A 22,572-nucleotide genomic window follows, 5' to 3' on the forward strand; every position below is an offset into this window, starting at 1 on the left:
GTGCAGTGGAGAGTCCAGGACTCCAACTCCAGCTCAGTCACTCTGGGCCTCTCGTTAACTCACCTGGGCTAAGGCCATGGGCCAGGCACCTGAAAGAAAGCACTAGATGTACAGGGCTCTACCTCACTCTCCATACCCCAGCCCCTGATCACAGACCCCACCCCTACCAGGACGGCACCAAGCCTGGGCAGGAGGGTGCAGGGGGTGGTCAGGGAAGGGAGAAAAGAGGAACAGGGTCAAGGGCACCTGGTACCTGGCTCCTCACACACAGGAGCCTATACAGGAGGCCCCTCCTGAGGGAATGGTCTTGCCTTGAGAGACCCCAGAAGAGGCAGGAGGATGTGACTGATGAAGGTCAAGGTCAGGTGCAAAGACCAGGGAGGGCAGGGGGCAGAGCAGGAGGTGACAGGAGCACTTAGAGGGCAGGGGACTGATGGGCGGGGCCAGGCTGTTCTCCGCCCCCTGCAGTGCCCTGTGGGGCCCCAGAGGGACCCCGAAGGAGAGGCTGCACTCACCCTGGAGGGGTCTGCTTCACCCAGACATGATGTGCTTGACAAAGGCTGGGAAAGAAGACGGAAATCAGCCACTGCACTTGGCCCCTCTCAGCCCCTTAAACCTCTTCTCCCTGCTCTATACCGCCTGACCTCAAACCTTCCCAATACCCTTTCTTCAGAGCATGATTCTTTCCCCCATTTAGGGTTGATGGGGAGAAGGTAGAAGGAAGGAAGAGACATAACCACTGCTCTGTGTCCATTCTCTGTGCTGGTACTTGACACAGATGAAATGAGCTACATTATCTCCGCCAATCCCCGCAACCTTGGGACAGGGGCCAGCATCACCCCATTGCTCAGATGAGAAAACCAAGGCTCAGAGAAGGTAAGTGACTTGCTCAAGGTCACACAGCTGGTATATCACAGAGCTATCTCCGAAATCCATGCCCCTTCCATTACACCGTGATGTTCACTCCCAGGAAAGAAAAAGAACAATGTCCACTGGGAGCTCACCAAAGCCCACGGGGTGTGCATGCTCCCTAGCCCCTGCATCTGCTCTGTTCTGCAGCCCAGCCCAGCCCTGCGCGACCGGGGAAGTGCAGCATGAGCCGATACCTTCGTAATTGATGCAGCCATTGGCATCCTCCTGCCCTGCTAACAGCTGCTCCACTTCAGCCTCAGTCATCTTCTCTCCTGGGGCGGGAGACAGTGGGCACTTAATTACAGATGGGCAAAGGAGGCACAGGCCAAACCCAAGCACCCCCTTGAGTCTGATGGCTCAAGACTTCCTGGGTGTAGGAAGTGGCCATACCAAAGCTCCCCCAGAGGCTTTGGAGGGTGGAGCCAAGGGTCTTAAGGTCCTTCCTAGTTCCCAAGGTCTCTCCCTCTGGCTACAGCCACCAGTGGGTGAGCAGACCAGGGCCCCAGTGACTGAGGCAAAGACAAGGACAGGAGCCCTGGGTCCCACCTCTCAGGCCTCACCCCCGCTCGGCCAACCTGCTCTCCTCTCCTTCCCACCCTGCTGAGCAAACCCAGCTGGGGAAGCAAGACAGGCCTGGATCAGGATGTGATCCTCAGGACGCAGGGACCCCCATGTGTCCCCAGCATATGCCGCTCGGTCACTTCCCACGCCTCTGTTCCCCCTGCCCTTGGGCTCCACCTCTGCCCAGCTGGCATACCCAGGGTGGCGAGGACGTGGCGAAGCTCGGCGCCCATGACCGTGCCGTTGCTCTCCTTATCAAACACGCGCAGCCCCTCCACGAAATCCTCGTAGGTGCCCTGCTCCTTGTTGCGGGAGATATGCTGCAGGATGGGCAGGAACGTCTCAAAGTCCAGCATCTTGGTGTTCATCTCTTGCGGCGGGGACAGGGAAGGAAAGGGAATTCGACGTGAGCTCGAGGGAGCAGAGGGTCAGGGGGGTCTCACCTGGCTCTGCCAGGCTAGCCCGTCCCTGGCAGCACCCAGAGCTCAGCCGCCGCCACTTCTGGGTGGGGCACCCCGTCAGCAATCCTGGAGGGCTCAGAGGCCTGGGAGCCAGGCAGGAGCTGACTCTGGGCACTCTTCTCAGTGAAAGGACTAGGGCAGGAGGGAAGAGGGACCGTGACTCCACCCAGACCTCTGAGCTCCAGGTGGCCAGCGGGGCAGGGAGCTGAGGTGGCAGCAGTAGGATCTGAGGGACCCCAAGGGCCACACAGCGCAGGCCTCACATTCACAACTTAGACTTCTGACACGTGACAGACTCCCAGTCACAAGGGTAAACTGACAAAATTGCAAAAAGAAAATTTTGCATAACTCCAAATTTGGGTCCCATCACTAGACCAACAGTGCCTGGAGCAACTCTGAATCAATTTACTACTAACCAGTAAAATGTGTGATTCTTGTGTGACTAGCACCCTTCTCCCACATTGTCATGTGTTAAAAGCTTTAATTTAATAGAGGTAAACCATTTTTAAATACCTCCAAATGTTGGCATTGCTTTCTTTTATAACCCAGGAACCTCCTACAAGGGAAGTGCCCAGATGTCTTTCGACCTCTGAGAAGCCCTACTGACACCGGTAGGCTCCTTCCTCTGGTCCTTCTGGCCCACATCCTTCACCCCCAACCAGTGTCTTCACCAGCAAGAGCAGGAGGGGAAGGGGCCAAACCAAGGAAGGGGGTAGAGCGAACATGGGCCCCAGGAAGCCTCCAGAGATGGCCCACCCTGGCTGCGGGCCCCTGCCCAGGTCTGCCTGGCCCCGTCCTCTCAGAAGGACATGTGTGTTAGGGCAGCTGTCAACTTGACTGCCATGGTGACAGGTGACGTTCACAAATGTTGCCACTTGCACCACTTTCTAACCTCTCATTCACCAAAATCTATCAAATACAAACGAGTGAAAGAAGCATCATTATAGAGTTAATCTTGAGTCTGCTCTAATTTATATTAAATGAATAATTTGCAATCCTCAGTGATCTAACCATCATTAGAAGGAGGACAGCTCAGCGCTGTGACACCTCGACCACAATTTACTGGTGGGGAAGGGGGGGGCGCTGCTCAGTTATCAGCTTCCCTCCAAGCTTCCCTGCCCCATGTCCCTGGCACCCTCGGTGTCACAGGAAGACACTAAAGAAGCAGAATGTTGTTCCTGCTCCCCAGGAGCTCCTGCCTTCATGGGGAAAACAAGAACAAGCCCAAGAGAGAGGGTCAACTAAGTGCCAGGTGCTTCCAGGTAATTCTAGCAATGGGAGGAGGGTAACCTGGGGAGGGTAGGTTGGTCTTGAAGGGAGAGAGCCCCAGGGGCGGCGGGAGACACCACGAGGCCCAAGCTGACCTTCCGGCTTGGGCTTGCCCAGGACGCGCAGCACCTCGGCGTTGGTGGGGTTCTGGCCCAGGGCCCGCAGCACATCCCCGCACTGCCCGTAGGTGATCTTCAGCTCTCCAGTCGGGGTCCGGTCAAACAGTGAAAAGGCCTCTTTGAACTCTGCAGAGAAAAGACTGGCTGCAGCCCCCGGGGCCAAGCGAAGGCGGTGGCTTGGGGCTGATCGGCCTCCACCCGCGCTGTGGTTGATAAAATATTTCAGTATTTCCCTGCAGCCATCATCCCAGCCGCTCCCTGTAACCCATCCCCACCCCATCTTCTGACAACTAAAGAAGCATCCTGGAGCCCCACGACCTGTTCCAGCGCTGGGCCTGGGATCTCTTCCATCGATCACTTGTCACATCATTTGAAGTCTCCCCTGCCCCCGCCCCTCCCACCCACCCATCCTTCCCTTTGCAGGTGAGGTGGCTGACTGTTGAAAGAGGCAGGGAAGTGAAAAGAGCACTGGCGGAGGAGTCAGGATTCCTGGGTTCTCCTCTTGGCTCTGCCAAGCAGCACCAGGCTGGGTCTCACTTTCTTTGCGCACGCGCAGAAAGTAAGGCTCCACCCCGCCCTCCCCTCCCAGTTACTACGAGTGTCAAAGGAGGTGGCAGTGTGTGGAAGCACTTTGCAAAGTGACAAGACCTGTTCAGAAGTCAGCTAATATCAGTACTGCCTGTTCCAGGCTGAGAGGGGGCTCCCAGGCTGGACAAGGTGACCTGGTGGAAACAGTCAGCTCGCCTCAGCTCTACCACTGACCCGCAGGTGGCCTCGGCCAAACTCCTAACTCCCATGGGCCCTCTGTTTCTTAGCTCTAAGTAAGGATACCGTGTCCACCTGTGTGGGCTGCTGGGGGGATTACAAAGCACTCCAAGCATGGTGTCTAGCATGTGGTAAGGGAATCAACACATGGTGGTTATTATTATATTTCCTAGTTCTGGAGCCAGACTCCCAGAGGAAGGTTCCAGGGCAGGTGTCCAAGGCGCAAGGCTGAATGAAGGCACTCCTGGGCCCTTTGCAAAGAACCTTAATTCCTAATCAATTTGGATTCAACCAACTCGTCACTGGGGATAATATGGACTGGGTATGGCATTGAAATTACCTTATGCTCCCGGCGACAAAACGGTTTACTAAGCAGATTAACAATATAAACCTAAGAAGAATGTGTGAACTACTTAGGAGAAAAGCTGCTTTTAATCCTCTCTAAGCACTTTAGAAACACTTATTTCCTTTGATGCTGCATACGGATTATTCACAAATCATTCCACATATCAAAACAGGTTCCCCAAGACATTTACCTGCCACTCTTTATTAGGCTTTGTATGAATTTCAAAGATATAAAGCTGCCTGTCTTTCAAATTACTAACTAATTGAGTTCAAATTCTGTTTCCATTGCTCAGTAGCTGTGTGACCTTGGGCAAGTAAATATTTAACCTCTATAAACCTCTTTTCTTCTATAAATGGCACCTACCTCATAGGGTCCTTAAATTACATTCAAATAAAATACAGTAATGTGCGCATAAAACTTTAACTCTGTGTCTTAACACAGAGTAAATTCTCCAACAATGCTGTTAGTAATCTCTTACTGAGGTTAATCCCAATTTTACCACTTAACTGTGTGATCTTGGCCAAGTCACATAACCTCACTGAACTTTGTCCTCTGTCAAAAGGAATAGCACTGACCTCACAGCTTTGTTAGAACAATTTAATTCTTTTTGAACTTTTAAAGCAATTAGCATGGCTTCTGGCACAAATTCATTGTTCAATAAATATGGCAGTTGAATCTGAACTCAGACTTTTTGATCTTCTAATTCATTCAGAAGAGTGAGGGCAAACTTAATAAAAGTAGGAGTCTCTACTTAAAAGAAGAATGATATTTAATAGAAGGATGGAACAGGGGGGAAATAACAGGAGTAATGACCTATGATTTGAGCACTTACTGTGGGCCCGGCTCTGAGCTGATAACTTTGCATGAATTATCCCGTTCATCTTTACAAAGACTTTATGCTATAGCTATTATCATCCTCATTTATAGGCCACTGCAGCTGTGACTTCCAGCCAACTATTAAGGAAACCAAGTGAGGAGGAGGAGGAGGAGGAAGAGGCCTGCTGCACCAGCTAATGTTCCACACCGCTGGGAAGGCTGGTATGCACATAAAAACCAAACACTGAAGTCTAGGATAGCTACTAGGAGGAAAACAAGACCAGTGTGATCTCGAGGTATATGAGAGATGAAGTGCATTGTCCCAGAAGAAACTTCTGAAAGATCTGTAGTAGGGAGCTGCCTGCTAGAGCAGTGAACAATGGTGGTGATCCCTTTCCAGAAGGATATGGAAATATGGGCCAGAGAAGGAAGTCAGGACTTAGAAACTAATTCCTATGAGAAAATAAATAAATAAATAAAAGAAATTGGAGCCATATCACCTGGAGATCATAAAGCCAGGAAGGGATTTGATAACTGTCTTCAAATAGATGGAGGGTATCTAGAAGATGCTGAAGAGAGTCACAGAATTTCTGAATCGAAAAGAACCAAATACCTTCACTTTGCAGATAAGAAAATCCAGGTTTAAAGAAGTGGCTTGCTCTAAGTCTCATGGCCAATAGTGGCAGATTTGGGGCTAATTTCAAAGTCTCCTGGTTGCAGATAACGTTTTTCCAGCAAAACAGGAGAAAACCATCTTCAGTTTCACCAAAGAGCAAATGAAGAGATAGGAATAAAATTAAAGCAAAAACAATTCCAATCCAACCTAAGGAACAATGCCTTCAAAGTCAGAGGGATGAAAGGCTGGAATGAGTTAGGCCCCAGCCCTGAATATCTTCACAGAGAAAAGAGGCAACCAGCTGTCTCGGTTGGCTTTGACCAGGATTCCCATTTGGGAAATGAAAAATTTTTATCATTAGTTGATTTTCTAGTCCTCATGGGTACCACTGTGTTTGTATATACACTGAGTATATATATATATTTAACTAAAAATGCATTAAAATTTATTTTAAGAATTTCACAGTGCTCCAAACTAGTGATGGAAAGTGACTGTCCACAGGGTATTGCAAAAACGGAGTTGGACTCGGTTCACTTGTTTCAAAATGCATCTGCCATCTCTCATGCCCTATTGGTGGGTAACTGGCATCACTTTTTTGGAGGGAAACTTGGCAGTAACTATTAAAATGCACATATCCTTTGCCTCATTGCTGGGAAGATCTCCTGGGGAAAGCACTATCTCCCCCAACTGGAAACAACCTGAAGGTCTATCAATGTGGGCCTGACTGGATTAAAAGGTGCATCCGTGTGTGAGAATCTACATAACTGTTTAAAAGAATGAGGTAGAACTGTTGGTGTTAAATATAAAAAGATATTTAAATATATTATTAAATAATATGTACTATGTTATACATTGTTAAACCCAAATATATATTAAATAAAAGATGCAGGACAGTATGCACCACATGACTCAATTTGTATAAACGTTACACATACATACATACATACTGGTATAACATTATATGTTTTTTAATCAAAGGATACACAGACCTATTGACAATGATTGTCTTGGGGAGAGGGGATCAGTATGAGAGGAAAGCAAGGGGAAAATAAATATTTTTAATTTTCTTTATTTTTAAGTAGTATATATATTTTTTTTACCATGTTCATGGATTCGTTTGATTTTTAAAATATAGTCTGTGCTTAAAATCAAGGGGTTGAATCAGGTGACCTTTCAAGGTCCCTTTCAATTCCTATGATTTTATGTCCAGGAGGCATTTGGTGGGGGAAACAAAGGGATAAGTTGCAATGAAGGTGGATCCCAGCTGTAAAGTAGATATCACTTGATGAAATATTTCATCCTCAAAACACCAGACTCCTACAGAAGAGGGCTGAGGGGCAACAATTAAGTTGGAGGGCGGGAGGTCTCGAGGCTAGTCTTGAAGCTACACTTAAGAATACTTATATTAAGTTGAGAAAACAAATTGTCTTCATCAAAGACGGAGAAGGGCTGATGGAGATAACAGGTGGGCTAAGGCACCCTCAAGTCACCGCTGGTCCTGCCACCATTAGCGGGTGAGCATCTTGGCAGACTTCAGGATGCAGGGAGAGGGAGCTGGTAACCTGAGGAGGGCTTTCCAATAACAAACCAGAAATGAGGGCTTCTAAATGTCTTGGATAGGAGATTATAGAGTGGAGGAAAAAAAGGCATTTTTGCTGTGCATCTATTATGTTCCAGGCAGTCTGGCAGAGTAGTTCAGAACTCAAGTCTGGAATCAGATTGCCTGAGTTAGAATCCTGGCTCCACCACCAACTGTCTGTGTGAGACTGGGCAAGCCACCCAACCTCTCTGTGCCTCAGTTTTATCACCTGTAAAGTGGGGTGGTGACAGTCCCTACCTCACAGGGTTGCGGTGAGAATTAAATAAACTAATCCACGTAAAGTGCTTAAGTAATAACACGTAGTAGGTGAAAGTGAGCAGAGAACACACCTATACTTGCTATTTTGCGTAACTGTTTTCCAGTCACGCCTTTGTGTACCCTGACTCAGATACGGGTTTGCAATGATGAAGATGATGATGTTGATAGTGATGGTGGTGATTGTGATGGTGGTGACAGTGATGATGGTGATTGTGATGGTGGTGATTATGATGGTGGTGATTGTGATGGTGGTGACAGTGATGATGGTGATTGTGATGGTGGTGATTATGAGGGTGGTGATGGTGATGATTACTATTATGGTGGTGAAAACAACTCCTCCCCAGGAAGCGCAACAGAGAGAGTGTGATGGGCTAGGTGGGGTCGCTAGTACTCACCTTCGATCTGGTCAGCAGTGAAGTCTATCTGTGGAGAGAAACACAGAGGAATGAGGGCTGGGACTGCTAAGGCCTTCCAAAGGAAGCAGAAGCGGCTTCCGCAGCAATCGGGTCACCTCCAGCAGACACTGATGAGGACGGAAGGAGACTACGGGCTGAGAGTCAAACACCGACCGGCCTCCTGACAACTGGGCCGCAATTGACAGGCTGTCAAATAATGCAGCCTCCAGAGCTCTCTCAGCACCACTTGTTAAGTGATGGCTCCAAATGAGAGGGAAAGAGAAACACTCTGAATAACTCTAGAACCCACACTGACTCCCTATTATAATTCCTTTGGGTCGAATGTAAATTCCATCCCAGCGGCTGTAAACAGCCTTCGCATCCACCCCTTCAGTCTCTCCCGTTTCTACTTGATGCTGGCTTTCAACCCACCTCCTTCAACAGAGCCTTCCCTCACCCCTTCCATCCCAGCCTCTCCTTCGGCACACATCCCTCTCGGGCGGGCCCTGGACGCTTCCTAACTGTTTTCCTGTCATGCCTTTATGTGCACTGTGATTCCTTGAAGCCAGGGTCCCGGCAGGGCAGGGGATTTGCCAGAAAATGCCTGGCATAAAGTAGGCACTCAAAATATATTTGTTGAGAGGAGAAAATTTTGGGTTTTCCCCCCTAAATTCAAATCTGAGTACAGAAGAAGAAGGTGGAAGGCTCTGAAGATGAATGACAATGAACAAGCATTAGTCATTATTTTAACTTAGGATCTTGCATGTTACTTCATGGTCCTTATCTACCACCACCACCCCCTCAAATCCCCTCTCCACTGGTGGTGGTAACCAATCCTGGAGCATCTTCTCTGTGTGCCACCATTCCCAGCCCTGATTCTGCTGCTCTGTGCCCATCCAAGTCTGACCTTGTTAATGAGGACCACTGGAGGTGGCTGGAACGAGCTAGGAGAGCAGAAGAGGGGTTACACCGTGTTGGGAAGAGAGCTAGCTGTACCCAGGAATGGGTCAGAAAGTTAAAGAAACCCCCTAAATGGGGTAAAGGATGCTTTGAAGGAACCCTCTGGGGAACGGTGCAGTTTGCCTTACTTTGCGATGATTTAAGCCCCAGGATTAAACGTGTAAGAGAAATCAGTATAACGACATAACATCTGAATATATGGTCATAACCACACGCATTGGGCTTAAGTTTACTTTTGCTTTATTTTTATTTATTTATTTTTTTGCGGTACGCGGGCCTCTCACTGTTGTGGCCTCTCCCGTTGCGGAGCACAGGCTCCGGACGCGCAGGCTCAGCGGCCATGGCTCACGGGCCCAGCCGCTCTGCGGCATGTGGGATCCTCCCGGACCGGGGCACGAACCCGTGTCCCCTGCATCGGCAGGCGGACTCCCAACCACTGCGCCACCAGGGAAGCCACTTTTGCTCTATTTTTGAGCAAAGAATCTTCTAAGCAAAGGAACTGGGTAAAGTATAATAATAGTGAAAATAGTCTTCATGAAAAATACCTAATTTTTTTTTCCGCTTTAAAGCAATTTCAACAACCCCCAGAACTGGAAAATCCAGACATGGAAAAGAGAATTGCAACCAGATGTGAGCAACTGGGGAAGGTGGGTGGATGGAGGGAAGTGATAGGCCCAAGAGAAGGAACTCGGATGATAGCACTAGGCAGCTCTTGTCCAGTCTAGGCTGTCCCACGGGAACAGTGCGTATCAGAACAACTCAGAAATCCAGGTTTCCTGAAGGGGGAGATTGTCAGCTTTTCTTGCTAGGCTTTGTCCAGAGAGGGAGCGATGTATGACCTAGAAAACCTTCAGGTACTTTCAAGGTCTTACCCTGTGCCTCAGTTTCCCCAGAGTGTCCCATCTCTTGGCCAAGCCAATTCTGCTTAAATTCCGCCCCTTGTAGGGACTACCATAGATCAACCCCAGGGTTCTGGGCACAGTGGCAGGGTCTCCCAGGGCTGTGGGTACTAGGAAGTATCCTGAGAGGGCCAGGGAGGGTCATCCAGTTAGAGCTCTGGGGGCTAGTTTCTCTTCCTCTTTGTCACAGAACCAGGTCCTGAGCTCTAATTTTGATCTGATTCCTCACCACCCCCAGCCCTGCCCTGAGGCTGATATACCCAAGAGCCCACCACTCCCAACCTGCTATTAATAGCCCTTCATACCAGTAGCCACTTGACCTCTTACATTCTGGTGCCAAAGCTTAAAACTGCTTCAGTCTCCAGAGGCCTCTGACCCCCTCCTTCATTGGCCCATCCCCTCCCCGTGCCATTCCTTAAGCAGCTGGGCCAGATAGCTGGGAGGCCTAAAATGACTGAGTCAGCCGGCAGGGTCTACACCAGCTCCAAGGAGAGGAGCCTTTCAGGGTGAGGGGAGCGTGGTGGGGCAGAGAGGGAATAGGGCTGTGGCGGCAGAGGGAGCCTGGCCCAGCTCCTACACCAGGTTAGAGGGAGGGTCTCGGCCTGGGCTAGGCTAGGCCACTGCGTGCTCCAGATAGGAGCCCAGGCTAAGGGCACAGAAGGAGGGGTCCACCAGGGTGGGGAAGAGGAGAGAGAAGCAGGCTCTTCTCATCTTATCTAGGGCCTCCCTGCCCTCACCACCCACCCAGTGCAAGAGTCTTTGCATGTGAAGCCTTTCCCAGACCCCAGCACCCAGGGAGCAGTGCTCCCTCGCTCTTTCTATCACCTACTCCAAGTTACACTGGAAGTTATCATTCTGTGTCTGTTCTCCATAAGATATCACACAGTCTTTTTTACTTCACTATGGTGGTCCCCACAGTGCCTTAAAGAAAGTTTAGATGGTTCGTTGGTCGTACCGCCCTGCCATTCCCAACTTTGCTGGGCAAATTTGGGATGACAGAGCAGGGCTTCCTCAGACAGAGCAGAAACCTGTTCTTGAGGGGAAAAGCCTGCAATCTAAAATAGCCCTCACCAGCCCCAACACCTGCTCCATGCCCCATGGGACCCTGAGCGGGGGATGGACACTGCAGCCCTCACCCCGGTCCAGCCCCCGTGAAGTAGATCTCTGAGCTCCAGAGCAAAGAGCGTTCTGAATGTCATCCCCACCCCCATCCCAGTGGCTGAGGCTCACTTACCTTTACACTCTTGGGATCAAAGGCAGGTTCCTTGGGAGGCTCGGGAGGTGGGGCCGAGGCCGGGGCTGGGGCTGAGGCTGCCTTGGGCGCTTCCTTCTTAGGCTCAGGCTTCTTGGGAGGCATGTTGTCTCGTTGGGCTCTTCCACAGAGGTGGGACCTAGGAAGGAATCGAGAGATGCGGCACCCAGGAGCTGAGACGGGAGACTGGGCTGCCTCCTGCCCTTTTTATCCTGGGCAGGAGCCCCCACGGAGGGGCTGGGTGATCGCAAGAGCAACTGCTGCTGACTATAAAAGGAAGAAACACCAGCAGGGTACAGCTGACAACTGTGCATTGTCACCAGGTTTGGGGCTACCAGCCCCCTCCCCCTCCCCCTCCCCCCACACCTCACACTCCTCATGACCTCCACCTGTGGGTCAGGCTGACCCCTTCCTGCCAATCGGTGGACACCCAGAGGGGCCAGGGAAACAGACCATCTCAAAAATGCCAGAGTCCAGCCAGAGAGATGAGCTGACTTGAGCAGTTGATAACCCTCACACAAAGCCCAGGGGAGGGCGAGGCTTTTTTTAGTCCCTCCTGAACAGAGGCAGCCCACTGCACATTCCTTTTAAGCCAAGATCCTTTAAGCTGAGAGCCACTCTGGGGCCTCAGCTCTGCCCTGAGGTTCAACTCTCTGGCCTGGCGCCCTGAAGCAACAGCTGGTCCGGCCAACTCACACTGTCCCACACCCTCCCAATCTACCGGGTAAAACCCTGCATTTCCCGGGAACTCCACAGACCTCAAATCCCTGGGTCCACCCCACAACTTCAATCATTCATTCAACAAATATTGAGCACATAACTTGTGCCGTGGAGCCAGGGTGAGAAGCAGAGAGGTTGGCTGAAAGTCGATGAGACTGAAGGTAAGGAAACTTGGGTCTCGTTTTTATATACTGTACCTCTAACTCATTCTGTGCCCCCTGTGTGTGTGTGTGTGTGTGTGTGTGTGTGTGTGTGTGTGTGTGCAGTACTTACTGTGTATCGGGCACTGGTAGCTGAGTGCTATTCATACAAAACCTCCTTAAATCTTCACTGCAGTCCTATAAGGTGGATATTATGACTCCCATTTTACACATGAGGAGACTGAGACTAAAACTGGCCAAGTAACAAGGCCACTCAGCTAATTAGCTATAAACTGGGATTAGAACCCAGGTATGTCTGATTCTAACGTTTGTGCCTGAATCATTGATATTATAATCCTATGGGGGGGGACACATATATATTTGTGGGTTCATCAGATAGGTCAGGATGAATACCACTAAAATGTTAACAGGAGACACCCCTAAGGACTCAAAGGGTAAGAACAGGAGGATGACAGCAATTTGCAGTTTTTACTTTTTTCACTTCCTGTATTAACGGAAGTCTTTACAACGAGCATGTACTGTTTTTATTTAAAAAAAAAAAAAGTTGAAAGCCAAAATAAAATTGCTCAGAAAAACAACAAAAAGCTTATCCACTGCACAGACTTGCTTTGAACTGAATTGTATCGCTCTACATTTCAGAGGATGAAGAGAAATAAAGCTGAGAGAAGCAGAAAAGTCACTTTGCCTTTCTAGGTTCAGTTTCCTCTCCCATAAAGCAAGATTGCTAGGGACTTCCCTGGCCGTCCAGTGGTTAAGACTTCACCTTCCAATGCAGGGAGTGCAGGGTTCCATCCCTGGTGGGCGAACTAAGATCACACATGCCTCGCAGCCAAAAAAAACAAAACATAAAACAGAAGCAATATTGTAACAAAGTCAATAAAGACTTAAAAATATACATTAAAAACAAACAAACAAAGAAAACAAGATTGCTAGACCACATAACGCCTGGTGCCCTGGAGCCCACATCTGCCCATTCTCTAGGTTCCCTAAGCACAGGCTCCAGGTCCCACATCTTTCAGAGCCAAAAGGGCCCTTAGAGATCGTCTCATCCAGTCTGGTGTGACAGGTGAGGAATCTAAGGCCCCGGAGACTTCGGAGCTACGGCGAGACATTCAGTTCTTCACAGGCGGAGCTGCGCCAGCTAAGCCCGGCTGCTCGTGTGCGGTGCTCCTACACCACCCTGCCGCTCCTGTACCCTGCACGTGCTCTCACCGCCGGTGAGCAGAGAAGCCTTCAAAGAAAACTGAGGCAGGAAAGGGGGGCAGGTCTTGCCCAAGGGGACCCTAGAGCAAGACCAGGAAGCAAACCCTAGGCCAGTCCCGGTCCTGGGCTGGTCCGGCAGCTCCTTCGCTCTTTTCCCCTCCCCCCTTCCCCTCTCCAGCCTTCTCTTCCCTCCGACTCCTCGTCCCTGCGCTCCCGCGTGCCTCTGCTTGCACCCTTCAGTATTCCCCGGCTGTTCTCTCCCTGACTACCTCCTTCCCCAAGGGGCTTGGGAGCTCAGTTTGTTGGTCATGAGGAAGGAGGAAAAGAGGAAGCCCCGCCTCTCCTCTTTCTCTACCCCCACCCTCATCCCCTTCCTGGTCTAGGTGCAGAGATACCCACACTGTAGAGAGCTGCAGGCCAGAAGCTGCAAGAGCCAGACACTACTAGTCCTGAACGTCAAGCTGCTTCCCCTCTCTGGGCCCCAGCTTCCTCATCTCTAAAGTGAGAGATAGTCAGGAGCTTTCAATGTGTTCGACAGACACTTACGTCTTCCTTAGCTTGCTTCTGGCTGTCAGGGACACAGAGGGGCCAGGTCTTGGGGCTCTCCCATCCCCTGCCACTTCAAACAGCACCACTCCTAGGTGTTTTATATACTGGAGGTCCCATGGTCATTTTGTAGGAAATAGTTCCATGATTTAAAAGTTCAAAAACAACCAATGAATGAGATGTTGAATAGAAAAACAAGGTATTCTAATCATTCTATGAAGAAATATGATCCCCAAAAGACAGGCAGTTGTAACTCTGTCTTTTCCTTTCTTTTCTTTCTTTCTTCTTTCTCCTCTTTTTTTTTTTTTTTTTAATTCTAAAGCGAAACAAAATATCCAGACTGCTTGGGAGCAGAGCTCTGAGGTTAGAAAACTGGGAGCGCAGAATGGGGCTGGAGGATCTGAAAACGTGGAAAGAGTGTGGACTTTAGAGGCAGACAAGCATAGGTCTGAATCCTGGTTTTGCCATTTCTAAATCTTGGGCCCAGGACCCTCAGGACCTTTAACAGTACACATTTCCTTCTCAAGTTGTTGTGAGATTTGTATGAAGTAATGTTAGCTAGACACGACAGACCATCTCTGGCATATAGGAAACAATCATAGCTGGCAATTTCACTTTGTTTTCTGAGCCAGAGGAAGCTAGAGGTGTGCTCTGGTGTCTCAGGTTTCCTGGAAGGAACACCAGGAGAGGGGCCCACAGGAGGGAGGGACGGGGAAGGTGGCTGTGGCTAACTTGATTGTAAGGTGTGGGTTTAGGAAGGAGAAAGAGGTGGAAGGGAATGGGGGAGGGGAAGGGCAGCAGCTGGGTACCCACAGTGTGAAATATTTGTGGCTCAGAAAGCATGTAACTGGTCCCTGGGGCCTGGCAGCCTGCCTGTCAGCGACACTCAGACGAGGAACCTGGCTGCCTGAAACCTCAGTGGGGGAGGAGATGCTCCTCAAATCAGTTTCTGATTCTCTTTAAGCAGCCCCCAGCTAAAGAAGTGGCTGGTACTTCAGAAGCTACTAGAGGGGAGCTGTGGTTTCCCAGGAGCTGTGTCGAGAATCAAGATACCTGACACTAGCCTTGTTATACTAAAACCCATGATGCCCACAGTTCATGAGACCCCCAAGAACTGGAGTCAGAGTTTTCACTTTCTTCTGGTCCTCATTCTGCTTCACGGCCACTGACTTTCACCTTGCAATTTCATCCACCTAGGGTACCCTTCACAGGACCTAGGGCAGGGTTGACCAATCAGAGCAAAGGAAAGGAAGAGAGACAGAAGGAAGAGGCAGAAGTGTAAAGAGGCAAGCATAGTAGCAGGTACTGGTAGCCTAACTACTGCCTCTAGGGAGGCATCGAGTGGTCCCCAGCCAGAGCTGCTCCAGCCACTTGAATGCTGCCACTGGAAGAACCTCACACTCAGTAGATGGAAAACGCAGAACAGAATTTCACACCAATCAGCTTACACCACATGTCAAATCTGGACAAACGCACAGAAGAGAACTGACATCAGCCCTCCTTTGGGCTGGGCTTCCACACACTCACACATCCTCCTCCCTTCACCTCTAACCATGTAGGGTCTGTGTCCTGCCTGCCTGGGATCAAATGATGCTGACAGTGTGCCTGGCTGTTAATGCTTTGTTCTTGTCACCTCCCCCCGCCTCTTCCAGACAGTGTCTCATAAGCTAGACATCATGGGGGCAAAGCCCTGGCCAACACTACATTTATATGTCTCTGTAGAGGACTCTGCCGCAAGGCAGAGGTTAAGAGGGCCCACTCAGGAGTTAAGAGTTCTGGGTTAGAGTCCTGATTGATTTGTCCGTTAGGCAAGCTAGTTAAACTTCTTTCTGTCTCAGTTTTCCCGTCTGTAAAATGGGGCTGCTAATATAACCTCACAGGGTGATTGTAAGGATTAAATGAGTTAATACAGATGCTACACTTAGAGTAGTGTCCAGCACAAAGCAAGTACTCAAAATCCTTAAGCTTGACTGAACCAGTGTGACTGCTGCTCCCTCTCCCAAGGGCAACTACGAAAGAATTATAAACAGAAAACACCAAGAAATGAAGAAAACTGTGAGATACCCCTTGGGTGAAGGGGGGCCCTGTTTTGAACTGGTGTGGTGTGTGGTAAAGGGGTGGCTTTGGTTTACGGCAGGAGGTGGCCAGGCATGGCTGTGGAATGATAAAAAAAGAAGAGGGGGTTCTCATCTGTCTTTTCCTCCACCAGTGTCTTAGAACAAACAGTGATGTGCCTGCCATCACCTTCCTGACTCAAACTGCTGATCCAGGTGCTGGTAAGAGTAATCAGGGCACTGAAGACGCACTGTGCTTGTGAGGATCCAATAAAAAATAGGAGGGGAAACCGAACTTCGGACAGTTGTTTCCCCTCCTCGCCCCCTAAACTCTCATAGCAGGAGAACTGCAATCTAAGAAGTACTTCCCCTAAGGTTGCTTCTCCCTTGGGAGGTGGGGACAAAAGGTGAAGCCTTGACATGAGGAATTATTTAGTGAGGTTGGGTCTGACTGACTTGGGAGTTTTGGTGCTTGAGGTTCTCAGTCTTACGGCTCATTCACCCCTGACCCTCACCCCCTGAGCTAAATGGCACTGGTACACATTGTTGAACAGAGCAACCTATGTGCCCGTGGGCCAAATAACAAGACAGGTGAGGAACACATCTAATTCAGATGGATACAACCCACTTGATTACAGATTGTACCTTAAGTAGAAAGATGACAACAGATAGACCAAGATTTTAAAAGTAGCTTAATAAACATGCTTAAAGAAATGAACATATTACCAATACGACATCAGAACAAGAAAACATAAAGAAGAACCAAACAGAAACATCACATATAGAAAATTATAATAGTTGAAATAAGAGGGACTTCCCTGGTGGCGCAGTGGTTAAGGGTCCGCCTGCCAAACATGGGTTCGATCCCTGGTCCGGGAAGATCCCACATGCCACAGAGCAACTAAGCCTGAGCGCCACAACTGCTGAGCCTGCACTCTGGAGCCCACGAGCCACAACTACTGAGCCCGTGTGCCACAACTACTGAAGCCCACGCACCTAGAGCCTGTGCTCCGCAGCAAGAGAAGCCACCCCAATGAGAAGCCTGCGCACTGCAACGAAGAGTAGCCCCCACTCGCCACAACTAGAGAAAGCCCGTGCACAGCAACGAAGACCCAACACAGCCAAAAATAAATAAATAAATTTAAAAAGAAATAGTTGAAATAAGAAAAACAACTTTAGTAAAACAAGCAATATGTTAGGTATAAAAATAACTAAAATAGAGCACATAATAGATATGAAAAGTAGCAAACTGGACACAGCTGGGAAACATATTAGGGAATTGAAAGACAAAAGAGAATGTCTCCAGGAAGGAAAAAAGAAAGGCAAAGAAATAGAAAAGCTGGGACTTCCCTGGTGGCCCAGTGGTAAAGAAGTTTCTTTCCAATGCACGGGACATGTGTTCGATCCCCGGTCGGGGAACTAAGATCCCACATGCCACGTGGCAACTAAGCCCGTGTGCCACAACTACTGAGCTCGTGCTCCTCTACAAGAGAGCCCACGTGCTGCAAACTAAAGAGCCCATGCACTCTGGAGCCCTCACGCCACAACTAGAGAGAGAAAAAAACCCCACACGGCACAACTAGAGAGAAGCCTGCGCGCCACAGTGAAAAGCCCGCACCACAACGAAAGCTCCTGCACGCCTCAACAAAGACCCCTCATGCTGCAACTAAGACCTGATGCAACCAAAAAGTAATAATAATAAAGAAAAAATAGAAAAGCTGGGCTTCCCTGGTGGCATAGTGGTTGAGAGTCCACCTGCCGATGCAGGGGACGCGGGTTTGTGCCCCAGTCCGGGAAGATCCCACATGCCGCGGAGTGGCTGGGCCCGTGAGCCATGGCCGCTGAGCCTGCGCGTCCGGAGCCTGTGCTCCACAACAGGAGAGGCCACAACAGTGAGAGGCCCGCGTACCGCAAAAAAAAAAAAAGAAAAAAAAGAAAAGCTAAGAAATATGGGGGATAGAAGGAGTACTGCTTTGTGATTTAGAAGGGCAATCAAGCTAAGTATACATCTGAAAGAAATCTCACATGAATTCATAAGGTACATGAACAGGATGTCTGCAGCATGATTTGTGGTAGCAGGAGTTGGAAGCAATCTGGGTCTCCATCACTGTGAATGCCTGGGTAAGATGCACCATGTACCATGAAAGAGTATGTAGCAGTTAGAAGCAAAGGATTAGATGCATACACAGAAGAAACATAGTGATAAGTAAGACATTGAATGAGGTATAAGCCACGATAATATTTCTATAAATTAAAAATATATGCATACAATCTCACTGATATCGTATTGTATATGAACAAGCTAAAATTGAAGCTCCAAGGAAAGAAAATGCTTCTTTGCCACTTAGCTGGGTAGGTACAAGAATTTATGGTAAAATTGAAACTTCTCATAATGCAAATCAATACACATTTTTCTAACATAAACACACAGGATATTTTAATTGTAATCAACAGTCCTATGTAAATTGGCCGCAAAAATGACAAAAAAGTTTAAATGTTTTGCTGGTGTTAATAAATCTTAGAGTTGCTTTCCAATTTATGCAATATCTCTTTGAATTTCATGTTAATAATTCTGATTGACACAAGAATTGGTAAATTTACTTAACTTGTACATAGTTGTGAAACTGACATGCTTTTGCTTCAAAGTCAAATCAATGAAGCAATTTATAGCACAGGGATATCAGCTCAGTGCTTTGTGACCACCTGGAGGGGTGGGATAGGGAGGGTGGGAGGGAGGGAGACACAAGAGGGAAGAGATAAGGGGATATATGTATATGTATAACTGATTCACTTTGTTATAAAGCAGAAACTAACACACCATTGTAAAGCAATTACACCCCAATAAAGATGTTAAAAAATAAAATAAAATAAAATGAAGCAATTTTTTCAATTTGGATGCAAATATTAAAAGAAAATGATTTTTTTGGTATTTGATTCAGTTACTAGAAAATTTTAAAGTATGTTTGGAACAACTCATATACATGAATCTACTTTTCAACTGTGAATTTTATGAAATCTAAATACAGACCAAATATTTATGATGAAAATTTAGCATTCAAATTGAGATAATGCTATAAGAGTAAAACACACACTGGATTTTGAAGACTTAGGACCAAATAAAAAACAGAATGTAATATATCTCATTAGTAATTTTTTATTGATTACATCTTGAAATAACATTTTGGGTACACTAGGTGGAATAAAATATATTAAAAATCTTAAAATACATGCATACTAGAAACATTACCTGTTATTCAAGAACACATACAAAAGAACACACACACAAAAGAACACATACAAACAAAAGAAATACACATTAAAAATATCTGATGGTTGCCTAACGTTGTAATGTTGAGCGTTGTTTAGATGGGAAGGGTAATGAGATTAAAGGGAATAAATAAACAATTAAACAAGAGAGGCCTTGCATGAACCATTGATGAAAGAAGGCTATAAATCAAGTAGAGTGTTTAACCCAGTCCTCTGTATCTAAGATTCCTTGCCACCAAGGAAGGAGGAAAAAAGCAATGAGTCACCTGAACTCTGAGACCCTTAAGGCCCGGAGCACCCAAGGTAAAGGCAGAAAAGAAGTAGAAAGGTGTCTAAAATCAAAATTTCAAGGACCATGGTAGCACCAGCTCTCAGAGCACTTAAATCATGTCCTCAAACTTCGTTTCCTTGGCTGTTTTAGTTCAGGTGGAGAGTGCTACATATGCTTGGCCTCATCACTCAACAGTCAGCCTAAATGGTTGAAGCTATTTTCTGTGCTGAGATCAAAGCAGTGCCGCCTGGTGACATATCTGTGAACTGAACTGTGGGAGGAGGATGCTGCAGGGGCCCAACGACAGGTGGGTTAGAGTCCGCCTGAGGACCAAAAACAGAGCGCAGGACAGCTGGGCTTTGGCAAAGCGACTTACAGATGAAAAGCAGCAGAGAGCAAGTTGGAATCCTCACCAGTCATCCAAACTGCATTCTCCCAGACATCCTGACAGCTGCAAGGGGCTTTAGAGACCCAGAGAAAAGGGGGTGACTTGCCCGAGGTCACACTGTGAGTCACGGCAGACCTGGGACAAGAACCCAGGACACTAAGGCGACAGTGGGAGCTGGAATTGCTGATAGGGGTTCCCTCTGGGAGAGGCCTGGCACCCAGGGGAGCATGGAAGCAAGAAGGCATCAGTGAAAGAGCTGGCCTGGTGCCTACAGCATGGATGGCTCTCAGTAAGGAGGAGGTGATTCAAACTCCTAGCAGGCACTTGTTCTCAGCATTTGGGGATGTGCTTTCAATGCTAGAGATGATTCTCTTTTCTCGGTTTCCCTTTCCACCAGCTTCTTCTTTCACTTCTTGAATTCTGACTTCCCCCCTAACACTCCATTGGTAACTTGTCTGTGGCTACATCTGTGGTCTTAGATATCTCTAGGCCTTCTCTGCTGTACTTACAACACCAAAGATGTCACTGACCCTCCTCTCCTTTATCTCCTTTATCTACATTACTCTCATTCACTCATTCGACTAACACCTGATGAGCACCCACAGTGTGCAGGTACGTTTACTAAGATGAGTGAGAGGCCTCCGCTGGCCCCAAGGAGCTCACTGTCTGGTGTGGAGGATGCAGATATATAAACAGAGTTTTAATATAATGATAAATAGTCTCACAAAGGTTTTACAAGGTATAACATAACCCCAAAAAGAAAGCATTTAGTTCTACCTGAAAAATCTATATCTCCAGTGCCAGCTTCTTTCTTAAATTGTTCAAGCTTCACATTTTCAATTGACCTTTGGACATTTCTCACCTGAGGCACTTCAAACTCAGTATGTTTTAAACCTAGCTTATCACCTATCTCCCAAATCAAATATTTGTGACACAAAAACAAACCAAGAATAATAACAAAGTCTATTTAAGACCACTATGGTGTATACTCAAGACTGGAATAAATCAAGTCTGTGTTTAATCCATTGTTGTGCAATTTATTTAGAGAACAATGAAAGTCTCTCTAGAAACTAGAAAAGGGAGAAATAAAGAATCTATCATTTGGTTGGTGTCCTCTCCAAATGATACAGATATTTTTTTCTCTAGCAGTCAGACATATATGTCCCTTCTGAGGATAAGTAGATAATAGCCAGTAAGATCATTCAATTAGCTCTTTTGGTTTGAAGTCTATAGTCACCAAGCTGCCTTCCGGTTAGAATCTTAATGCCCTCAGGGGAAGGAATTGGATAAGAATATTTCTCACTATAAATGAGTAATTCAGAACCATTTCCATTTTCCATCTTTTTTTCAGATTCAGCCATCTAGGATCCTATCATAATAGAAATTCAGAGCTGCCTAGACTCCCTAGCAGCCTCTCTGCTGTATTCCTGGTCCCTACTCTCTCCTCCAATTCACACAATCCTCAGCTGTTAGCATACTCTTTCTCACATTCCATTCTCATGAGGTCACTCCGCAGCTCAATCACCAGCAGCAGCTCCCTTGGTCTATTTTATCAGTCTAAAGTCATCAGCCTGGAACCCAAAGCTTATCAACTGTCCCCAACACCATCATTTCAACCAAGTTTATACAGCCTCCGCTCCAAACAAGCTAATTTGCTTACCGTTGATCTCTTTCCCTTTGAGTCTGCATAGCCCTCCTAGCCAAGATGCATCTTCTGATTAGCCTCAACACTTCAGACACTGCCTAGACTTTAAATCCCTCAAGGACGTGTAGGCAAGGCCAGCATGTTCTCTGGGTCCAGAGAGGGGAGTCAAAAAAGCATCAAGTTATGACCAATAAGAGATAAGCTAAGTGGTCAAATCATTCAATCATCAGATATTCCAAAAATGTTTGTAGATTTATAATATTTTAATATCCCTTCATATTTGTACAGGGCACTGTGCTAGGTGGTGGTGATATCATGGAGAGTCAAAGTTCCTGCCTACAAGGAACTTACAGTAAACAATATAATTAAAATTACCATACATACTATGAAGGAAAAGAATGACGACTCTGTGAGAGAGAACAATAGGATGGAGCTAATTCGAAAAGATACATGCACCCCAGTGTTCATAGCAGCACTATTTACAATAGCCAAGACATGGACCCTACTTAAGTGTCCATCAACAGATGAATGGATAAAAAGATATGTGTGTATATGTATATATATATATATAATATATATAAAGGAATATTACTTGGCCATAAAAAAGAATGAAATATTACCATTTGCAGCAACATGGATGGACCTAGAGGATACTAAGTGAAGTAACACAGAGAGACAAATATTATATGATATCACTTATATGTGGAATCTAAAAAATAATACAGATGAATTTATTTACAAAATAGAAACAGACTCACAAGGTGTAGAAAACAAACTTATGGTTATCAAAAGTGAAAGGGGAGGGAAGGGATAAATTAGGAGTATGGGATTAACAGATACACACTACTATATATAAAATAGACAAACAACAAGAATTTACTGTATAGCACAGGGAACTATATTCATTATCTTACAATAACCTACGATGGAAAAGAATCTGGAAAGGGCTTCCCTGGTGGTGCAGTGGTTAAGAATCCACCTGCCAATGCAGGGGACACAGGTCCAAGCCCTGGTCCAGGAAGATCCCACATGCTGAGGAGTAACTAAGCCCGTGCGCCACAACTACTGAGCCTGAGCTCTAAGCCCGC

At 47.3% G+C, this 22,572-nt stretch overlaps 1 protein-coding gene across 1 annotated transcript; it reads right to left on the reverse strand.

Moving 5' to 3' along the window:
• Positions 1-48: 48 nt before the first annotated feature.
• On the reverse strand, positions 49-11,349 carry MYL4 (myosin light chain 4). Its single transcript, XM_082860274.1, has 7 exons — positions 11,212-11,349; positions 8,119-8,146; positions 3,299-3,448; positions 1,670-1,843; positions 1,107-1,184; positions 516-560; positions 49-89 (listed from the first exon to the last, which is right to left on the reverse strand). Exons 1-6 carry the CDS (start codon positions 11,332-11,334, stop codon positions 532-534), a joined length of 582 nt encoding a protein of 193 aa, XP_082716400.1. The 5' UTR covers positions 11,335-11,349; the 3' UTR covers positions 49-89; positions 516-531.
• Positions 11,350-22,572: the final 11,223 nt, after the last annotated feature.

This window comes from Leucopleurus acutus (genome assembly GCF_964270905.1).
Source record: "Leucopleurus acutus genome assembly, chromosome: 19".
Lineage (NCBI taxonomy): Eukaryota > Metazoa > Chordata > Mammalia > Artiodactyla > Delphinidae > Leucopleurus > Leucopleurus acutus.

Bases quoted from the DNA above. Each gene is read 5' to 3' on its own strand.
- MYL4 (XM_082860274.1), bottom strand. From the start codon at position 11,334: ATGCCTCCCAAGAAGCCTGAGCCTAAGAAGGAAGCGCCCAAGGCAGCC. The intron at 1,844-3,298 runs GTCAGCTTGGGC...CCCCGCCGCAAG, and splicing joins GGGCAAGCCCAAGCCGGAAG to AGATGAACACCAAGATGCTG. The intron at 1,185-1,669 runs GTATGCCAGCTG...CTCCCGCCCCAG, and splicing joins CCACGTCCTCGCCACCCTGG to GAGAGAAGATGACTGAGGCT.